Source organism: Chinchilla lanigera, unplaced genomic scaffold, assembly GCF_000276665.1.
Source record: "Chinchilla lanigera isolate Chin_1 unplaced genomic scaffold, ChiLan1.0 scaffold00003, whole genome shotgun sequence".
NCBI lineage: Eukaryota > Metazoa > Chordata > Mammalia > Rodentia > Chinchillidae > Chinchilla > Chinchilla lanigera.
The window spans coordinates 33735275-33745429 of NW_004955404.1; the positions used below are offsets into that span (position 1 = coordinate 33735275).

A 10155-nucleotide genomic window follows, 5' to 3' on the forward strand; every position below is an offset into this window, starting at 1 on the left:
GTGGTCACAGGTGGGCAGCTTTATTTATTTATTTATTTTTTGTCTTTTTGAGACAGGGTCTCGCTATGCAGTTCAGGCTGGCCTTGAACTCACTTTTTAGCCCAGGCTAGCCTCAAACTCACAGCAATCTTCCTTCTTCAGCCTCCTGAGTGCTGCGAGTACAGGTGTGTGCCAGCTGGTGGGCAGTTTTGAAGGTGGCTGGATTAGAGTGAGCACTTGTTTTTGTTTTTTTTTTTTTCTGTTTTGTTTGTTTTTTGGTTTTGGTTTTTCTCCGGTACCAGAAATTGAACTCATGACTTTGAGTCATTGCGCTTGCCAGGCAGGCACTGTGACGCTGAACTAAATCCCCCTACCCCACTTGTTGATTAAGGGTGTGGACAATGGAAGCCCTACCCTGGGTGTGGGTGGCACCAACCAATAGGCTTGCAGCCACCACAGAACAGAAAGGGAGAGGGAAGGCAGGCCGCCCTGCTGCCGCTGCTGCTGCTTTCTGCTTGCCACACAATGACCTCATCATGGTTTGTGTCTGGACGTCCCCCCAAATCCTCAAGCAGTCATGGGTGGGTTTCTAGAGTTATGGAATTTTTTTGCGGGGGCGGGTAGCGGGAATTGAACTCACGACCTTGCACTTGCCAGGCAGGTGCTGTGCCTCTGAGCTACATCCTCAGCCCCTTTGAGTTATGACTGATCCATGATCCAATGCTGGGATTATGGGTGTGAATGCTACACCGCCCTGGGGCGGACAGTCTGCATATATAAGGGAGGGAAAGAGGCTGCTTGCTGCCACTCCTCCCTTTTGCTCCAGTTGCCTTTGCTGTCTTCTGCGGCCATGAACAGTTGTCCTCTGCCATGTGCCACCCTGCCCTGGAGCCAGCCTAGTGTGGACTGAAACCTCCACAGACTGTGAGCTAAATAAACCTTTCTTCCTTAATTCTTGGTGTCAGATATTTTGTCTCAGCAACCAGAGAAAAGTGACCAAGATAGACCTGCTTCTCCTCTGCCTGCCCTCTGCCTTAGAGCAGGCTGACTGGACTGAGACTTCTAAAATGCAGCTAAAATAACCCTTTTCTCCTTTATTATTAGTACCATTATTCTGTCTTTTTGAGACAGGGTCTCGCTATGCAGTTCAGGCTGGTCTTGAATTCACTTTGTAGCCCAGGTTGGCCTTGAACTCGCAATGATCCTCCTGCTTCAGCCTCCTGAATGCTGGGATTACAGGTGTGCGTCACCATGACAGGCAACCTTTCCTCCTTTAATGTTGGGTGTTAGTATTTTGTCTCAGCAACAAGAAAAGTGAGACGGGTTCTTACTGCTGCCCTAATACAGCTCCAAAAGCCATGAGAAAAAAGCTTTCATATCAGCTTCTTAAAATACTGAGCTCAGTACTACAGTACTTCAGTTCTTAGTTCTCTTCACAATTCCGGTAGCAAACCAAAGCGGACAAGAACCGAATCAAATTTCCCCACAAAGTTAACACTGAACCTAAGCATGGAACTGACTTGGTTCTCATCTAACTCAGTGTTTGACCAGAATTATAGAAAGATCTGAGTTTGTGAACTGAAGGGCCATGACACTCACTTAGATATCTGGCTACTTAAAGATATTTTTCTACTTTTAAATACTTATTTCCAAGGACAAATGACTTAACCACTTAGCAGTCCAATTATTTAAATACAAGATTACCAAAAATTGCACATTTTTGTTAATTTTTATCAGACAGTATAACAGGGAATATAAAAGTGACAATTTTACCAAATTTCAGTACACGAATTGACTGGTAGCTGGTTGTGGTAGCTGATGCGTGTCATTCCAGCACTCTGGGAAGCTGAAGCAAGACGATCACCGGGTTTGAAGGCCAGCCTAGGCTACACAGCAAGTTGAAGGCAGCCTGAACTATATACTGAGACACTCTCTCTCAAAAAAAAAAAAAACTGACTGGTTGAAATGACACCTGGTCACGCCTGGGACAGGCAGTCCATAAACAGTTTGGGATAGTCAGTATGTAAACAAACGTGCTGCCCAAGCAGTGCTCGCTCGAGGTTAACCATTATGTGGTTAATATATATTAAAAAAAAGCAGACGTAAGGATGTAAGTCAGTGGTACAGCACTTGTCTAACATTTGTGAGGCTCTAGGTTTGATATGCAGCCCTGCAAACAAATAAAAACCTCCAACAAATAACAATAAAACCCTCCATAAGGAAAACAAACAAGCAAGCAAGTAAACAAACAAACAAAAACCCTCAAAAACCAAGAAAAAAAAAAAAACAAGCCAGGTGTAGCGCCTCCCACCTGGAACCCTAGCACGCTGGCGACGGAGGCAGAAGGACCACAAGTTTGAAGTCAGTGTGGGCAACTCAGGAAACTGTCTCAAAAACAGTAACAACAACAACAACAACAAAAAAGAAAAAAAGAAAAAACTCAAATTCCAAATATGATCAGTAAATCTTGTATAATTAAAGCACATGAGTAGAAAAATGGACAAAATAGAACTGGGTATATTTGCCGGGCCTGGAGGCACATGCCTATAATTCCAGCACTCGGGAGGCTGAGGCAGGAGGATCACTATGAGTTTGAGGTCAGCCTGGGCTACAAAGTGAGTTCAAGGCCAACCTGAACTTCCTACTAAGACCCTGTCTCAAAAAGACCAAAAAAAAAAGAAGAAGAAGATAAAAAAGAATTGGATATATCTTTATTAATTGGCTTTTGGCAACCCATTTAAAACTCATTTTCCTTCTATAAAATGGAAATTATTTTTAAAGGATTTTTAGTGAGAAACAAAAAAGTTTATGAACTTTAAGGCTCAACATGAATATTATATACTGGACACTGAGCATAAAATGAGACATAAACGGGAGAGGTATACTAAAGAAATTTACTGTCTTAGAAAAGATCAATCAGATAATGATTAAATAATGCAGAAATACTGGTCAATAAGAAGGGGCATTCCAGAAATACAAATTAATGCTACAAATAAAGTATATCTCCAGTTCATCACAGTGAGATGCAAAATAAGAAGTCATTAATGAACACAGCCAATTATCTTAAACCAATCATAAATAATCTTAAACCAACATGGATTTTGTTTTTTATTTCTTTTTCTTTTGTTTTGTTTTGTTTTGTTTTTTGGGTCTTTTTTGAGACAGGGTCTCACTGTGCAGCTCAGGCTGGCACTGAACTCACTTCGTAGCCTAGGCTGGCCTCAAACTCGCAATGATCCTGCTGCCTCAGCCTCCCGAGGGCTGGGATTACAGTCGTGCACCACCACGCCCGGCTCAACATGGATTTTGAAAATACTTAAAATGGTAAAAATGATTACAAAATGGAAGAAGTACCTCACGATGATTTAGAAGTTGTTCCAAATCTAATGCCATTTGGTTCTTCATCTGGAGTAAAGCTGATTTTTCTTTATTTAAATTGCTGGAAAAAAAATTCCAAGTTAAAAAAGTGATCATGTTAATGTAAATTTAGTTAACAGTAAATAGCAAAAGAATAAATATAAGTCTAATAATTTGAATTAAAGATAAATTTGTAGTCAGGAAAGATACCAGATCAAGCTGGGCGTAGTGGCTCAAGCCTATAATCCCAGCACTCCGGAGGCTGAGGCAGGAGGATCATTGTGAGTTCGAGACCAGCCTGGGCTACAAAGTGAGCTCAAGGCCAGCCTGAACTGCATAGTGAGACCCCGTCTCAAAAAGACCAAAAAAAAAAAAAGACACCAGATCAGCCACGGTGATGTTTAATTCAATGACTAGCCAAGCTTTGTAGTGGGAAGACTTTCTTTTACTAGCCACCCAACAATGCAACTAAGATGCTTTCTGAGAATACTTTTCTGTCTATTAGGGGCATAAAATCAGGGTTTCGAAGTTGACTTCTAGCTGGGCGTGGTGGCGCACATCTGTAATCCCAGCACTCCAGAGGCTAAGGTAGAAGACTGTCTCAAGTTGGAGGCCAGCCTGGGCTACCTAATGAAGCAAGGCCAGCCTGAACTACAGGGAGAGACCTTGTCTCAAAAAACAATACAAAACAAAACAACAAATTAAGGTTAACTACTTATTCCTGAAATGTATGAAGAAGGAGTGGGACTTATCTAAAAGAAAAAAGAATGTGCATGTGGGCAAAATATTAAAACACAAGATATTGGAAGTCAAATTAAATATATATACAGGTACACCCTTAAAGTTAAAAGTAGCACTGTGTAAATGACCACATACTAAATTACTAGATATATAATTGAGTTAGGTAATTGAATCAGTATGTGGTAAATGATTTTTGTTTTCAGTATTTTTCTCCTTGCAATAGTGAGGACTGAATCAAGTTCTTTCACACTGAACTACATTCCTAGCTTTTTAAAATTTTTACTTTTGAGAGAGGATCTACTAAGCTGCTAAACTGTCCAGGCTGAGTTTGAACTCGTGATCCTTTTCTATAGCATCTAGGATTACTGGGATGAGCCACCATGCCCAGCTGGATCTGGCGTGTTTTCTGTGAGGAGCTATTTTATGAGCCTAATAGTAAGGATGTACTAATATTTCAAAAGGGAAATATTTGGGGCCTGCTTTCTATTATCCATAGTTTTTTATTCAATAGAGAAATTAATTAGAACAATTATATGAAGTATTCTTCTAACACCACTAGAATAAATCTACTCAACCAGCACTATACAAGAATTAAGAAAAGCAGTAATACATCAAAGTGACATAATTTCTCAAAGGTTGAGGCAAACTTTGTAAGGGTAAAACTGATGAGAATTGTTTTGCTGAAGAGGTAAGACATCTTATCTTTAATGCTTTAAGTCTTTTTTTTTTTTTGGTTTTCTTCCGGTACTGGGAATCGAACTCACAAGCTCATACTTACCAGGCAGGCGCTATGCCGCTGAGCTAAGTCCCCAGCCCCTCTTTAATGCTTTAAGAAAACGGAAAGCCATCCATTATTTCAATGAGGTAGTCTTTTTTTTTTTTTTAATCCAAGGAATACTAGCAGGCATTCTAGAAGAACTGGTAACTCCAAGGATTTAAGAAGGCACAGCCTACATGCTACTCTTCCCAAGCAACTGCGCACTGTCCCGGGAAACATCGCAGCTCGTCCTCCAGAAGGGAGCCTCGGCACAGGCCTGACTTCCGCTTCTAAATGTGCCGCTGACTCAGCCATGTGGAACAAAGCGCCGCGCACACACACACACACACACACTGAGCTTCAGCTTTCACATCTGTACGTGTGTCAGAGGCTGCGTGAATTAGCTACTGACTATATACAGCACCGTACGCATACAACTCTACATAAATGCGATGCAGTCTTACTAACTCAGAGGAAAAACAGGCATCAGAGGAAAACAGTAATTACGTGCCAATAAAGGTAAGTAGCTCAGCAGAAAAACAAACTGACTTTCAGAGTGAGGCGCCAGAGATCCTACTCAGCTGAGGAGCTGCGGAAACGACGCGCCACCCTCGGCCACAGTCCTCGGTAAGATCAGATGTTTCTGGAACTCCCCAGTTCGAATCTACCTGTAGGTGGAGTCACTTTGAAGATAAAGTATTCTTTAAAATTAAAGCAGAGCTGGTACACAGAACCAGCGTTTTCAAGGAACACGTAAGTGCCTATGTTCCCATACAAGCGGCGCATCTACGCCGCATCTGAATGTGAGTTCACATGCAGTGTGCATATGCACACACTCGCCCTCTGCTTCACACACTGGCGGCCCACTACAGTATGCAGTACAGTGGGAAAGGAATGCTAAATTACCTACGGGATTTTAACCAGATAGCTTTTTAGAAATGCTTCATGTATAGTTTAACTTTTTAAGAACAAAGTAAACATTGTAGATTTAAACAGCTCCCCCCAATAAAATGGAGTAAAAAGTGGGTGGATAAATTGGCTTATCGAGCAATCGTGACCTATCTAAAAGATGTCCATTCATCCCAAATCCTACGGACTCTGTGCACCACTTTTCTGTGAGTGGAATATGTGGGGACTTTTCCATCCTAGCCTTTGTTGTAATGTACTCAAACTGCGAAGGAGACTCCGTTAGAGAAGTGGGGCTCCAGAACTTAATATGATTATGTTCACTGTCCTGCTAGGCCGTATGTAATTACTCAAGAGAAGTTCCGTCTTGGTAAGACGCATTTCATAACAGTGGAAACTTACCTTTACAAATACAAAGCTTCTGTGCGTGACTCATAAAACAACTACAAAACAAATCTCCTTATAAGCACATCTATCTTGAACGGTATATTACACCCATAATTGTTCAGCTCACTGTTAATTATTACTTAGAAATTCACCTTTATGGCTCTGTTTCACCTGCTATATGAAAACATATTCCTGATATATTATTCCTTAACTTCCTGGATCAATATACTCTGGCTTAGCCCTGCAAGTGAATTGGACAATGTAGTCTTTTTCCTTTTTAACTACTAGTTAAGAATAAACTGACAACGGGGAAAGAAGATTTATGCTAATTATTCTCTTTCCGGGCTTACTTCAGTTCTGAGGTAAAGATCAAACCAGACTGTCTCCGTGGTGTGGCAGAGCAGACTGAACACCACTTTTAGAACAGGTTCTTACTGTAAGGACACGGGAATTCAAAGCAGGTACCAGTGACAGCTGGTGTCAGCTCAAGCGTCAGCTTTTAACACATTTGTAGCGTTTTTTCAGTGCGTATTTACTCATTTTTGTAGAAACGGAAGATACTGTATCAATGGCTAAATTTGCAAAGGGTGAGCGTTGAATAGTGGTACTGTTTAATTTTTCTAAGAAAAGCATAAAATTATTCAGCTCTTCATAAGGCTCTTATTTCATAAGTGATACTTTTTATATTCACAGCTGATACATTCTTGACAATGAGAATCAACACTAAAGAGAAATAGGGATTTTCAAGCAACATAACTTAGTAACCCTTTAGGCTGACCATCTCATGTTTACATTTTGAATTAATAAAGGGTAAGTGGAGGGGAAGTAACATTACAGAGTTTCTCTGATGTCCCAGAAGCTTTCTGTATAATGTTTTCCTTTGTTTAACTTTTACATCTGTCCCTTGAGAGTCACATTAATAGCAGGTTGCACAGACACGTTTACCAGGAGAATCGTAGCCAGCCTGCCGCTGCTCAAAACCCAGAACGATTCCACTCCCGACATCCACTGTGTGAGCAGCGGTGAAAAGCGGAGGTGCGCACGGCCGAGGGCGGGGAGCCCGGGGCCTCCCGTCCCGTCTGACCTGGCGGCGGAGCTGACTGCTCTGCGCGTCCTCTCAGCCCGCTGTCTCAGACGTGGATGCAGGTGCCGCCACAGCAGCGTGTCAGTGCCACAGGCCGACTACGGAAAGCACGGTACAGGGCAGCTGCTTCGATTAAGAGCAAAAAACAGAAAAAAAAAAAAAAAAAAACCCACAAAAAAACCCTGACAGATATTTCTCAGAATATGTTAGATTGGGACAAAAATTAAGACTCCCTTAATACAGACAGTAACTACAAAAGCTATAGCAACTATGGAATTAACTACCAAAATTTTGTTTGCTAAAAAAATGCTATTTCATAAATTTATTGTACGATATCTTGGTAGTTGGAATTAACTACCAATATTCTGTTTGCTAAACAAATGCTATTTCATGAATTTATTGTATGATATCCTGGTAGTTAATTCCATAGTTGCTATAGCTTTTGTAATTACTGTCTGTATTAAGGGAGTCTTAATTTTTGTCCCAATCTAACATATTCTGAGAAATATCTGTCAGGGTTTTTTTTTTCTGTTTTTGTAGTGCTGGGGATTGAACTCAAGGCCTCATACATGCCAGGTAAGCACTCTCAAAATGAGCTACATCTCTAGCAGTTTTGCTACTGTTGTTCTTTTGAGACAGGGTCTCTCTGTGTAGTTCAGGCTGGCCTTGAAGTTGTGATGATCTACCTGCCTCAGCCTCCTGAATGCTGGGATTACAGGTGTGTTTTTAGTTTTTATTTTGAGAGATTCATGAAATTACCCAAGCTGGACTTGAACTGGCAATTCTCCTGCTTCAGCCTCTGAGTAGCTGGGATTACGGATGTGTACCACCAAGTCCAGTTTATTTATTTTTTAAAAAATTAAAAATATACAAATGTGTTAATGGTCACAAAGATCTTAATGAAAGCGAACATTCTTGAATATATGTAATGCTAGGGCACCAAGCTTCATACACTATCCAACTCCCATCACCGCACCCTCAGGACAACCACATACACGAGGTGCTACTAACGCCACTCTGATTCCCCAGATGAGGGAACGGCTGTGCTCCTCAACACTACAGCTGTGTGTCACACAGCAGTTATAATTAAATTAACTGAGTGTAGTTATAATGAAAAATTAGCTCCGAGTGGACATTAACCTCGGATGGCAGGTGGCAGCTACTGCCCAGGGTGGACAAAGATGACTTTTATCGTTGCAGAAAGCGCCACAGGACAATGGAGGTTCGTGTTTCACTGACCCAGCCCCATTCCAAACTAAGTGCTGCATGGGCTGGATTTGAATCCATGCAGCCTATCCAGAGAGCCTAGATTCCCTTTTAAAATACTGAAAAACCAAATCAAGCCAAGTTTGTTACAGATTTTTTCTTTTTTTTTGGAGATAGGGTCCCACTGTGCAATTCAGGCTTTGTTGCTTTTTTTGTCTGTCTTTTTGAGACAGGATCTCCCTATACAGTTCACACTGGCCTTGAGCTCACTTTTGTAGCCCAGGCTGGCCTCAAGCTTGTAAAGATCCTCCTGCCTCAGCCTCTCAAGTGCTGGGATTACAGGTGTGCACCACCGCGCCCAGCTAGGTTGGTTTTGAAGCCACTATGTATCCCATGCTGGCCTCAAACTTACAGCAATCCTCCTGCCTCAGCCTCCTGAGTGCAGGGATTATAGACATGCACCACCAAGCCTGGCTTGCAGAATTTTTAAAGATAGAAAATACAACAAACCTGTATCCGTCACCCAGTTTCAACAATTATCAACTCATCTCTACTTTTAACTACTATCCTACATTTTTTGGCTACATTCTACTTCTTTAGTTATATATTTAGGTGGCTACATTCTACTTCTCTAGTTATATTAATTAAGGAAGAATTATCCATATCTGGAATAGAACACAGGAAGGCAGTATAACACAATGGTTAACAGTAGAGAACTAGAAAGCAGATGGACATGGGTTCAAATTCTGACTGCAAAACTGCATTCTTAGAGAATGAGCAGCTAGCTGGGTGTGGCAGCATATACCTACAATCCCAGCACTTGGGAGGCTGAGGCAGGAGGGCTGCTTTGAATTTGAGGCCAGCCTGGGCTACACAGGACAAAACCACCCCAAACTACTTAGTAAGACCCTGCCTCAAAAACAGCAAAGAAATAACAACAAAAAACCCAAAACCAAACCAAAACGAAACAAAATAGAAAACACCCTCCACCAAAAATATCCAAAACGAAAGCAAGAATAAGCTGCTTAATTTTGTTAGGGTTGAATTTATTCATTTTTATAACTTTCTCCTTCGGCTAGCTATTATTTTTGTCTACATTAAACAGTTTCAGCCACCTTCATTCTAATATTGGTATACAAATAATATTTAAAAGTAACTGGAAGGGGTACATTTTCCAAGCCTCTATTTAGGTTCTCTAAGATTATAAGGTAAGCACAACATTAAAAAATTTCGCCAGGTGTCGTGGTGCACGCCTGTACTCCCGGCACTCGGGAAGCCAAGACAGGAGGATGGCTGTGAGATTGAGGCCAGCCTGGGCTCCACAGTGAGCTCAAGGCCAGCCTGGACTACACAGGGAGACCCTGTCTCAAGAAAAAAAACAAATCAAATGTAATAAACATATACTAAGAAAAAGTTCCATTTGAAGTTTGTCCCTCAATTTCCATAAGAAAACCAAGTGCCCAATGGATGATGAAAATATTACATTGTATCTATTGTTTCTGATACATATTTATAATGTAATCAATTAATGTTCATTGAGAATACAGTTAAATATATATTTTATTTTATTTTATTTCATTTTTTGCATTACCGGGGATCGAACTCAAGAACTTTCGCTTGCCAGGCAGGCGCTTATGCCACTGAGCTACATCCCTGGCTAAATATATATTTTAACTTTAGTTAATCTAGAAATCAATTGTTACTTATTTTGATGTTTTTTTTTTTTTTTTTTTTTTTT

General features: G+C 40.9%; 1 protein-coding gene across 4 annotated transcripts in view; it reads right to left on the minus strand.

Moving 5' to 3' along the window:
• The window catches only part of Pibf1 (progesterone immunomodulatory binding factor 1), a 183720-nt gene that overhangs the window by 21372 nt on the left and 152193 nt on the right, over window positions 1-10155 (minus strand). For 3 of the 4 annotated variants that reach the window (XM_013516628.1, XM_005374185.2, XM_005374186.2), the window contains exon 16: window positions 3334-3418. The exons of the other annotated variant lie outside the window; for it this stretch is intronic. In XM_013516628.1, the coding sequence (XP_013372082.1) occupies window positions 3334-3418 (85 nt within the window). The remainder of the gene's footprint in view (window positions 1-3333; window positions 3419-10155) is intronic. 4 annotated transcript variants of the gene reach the window in all.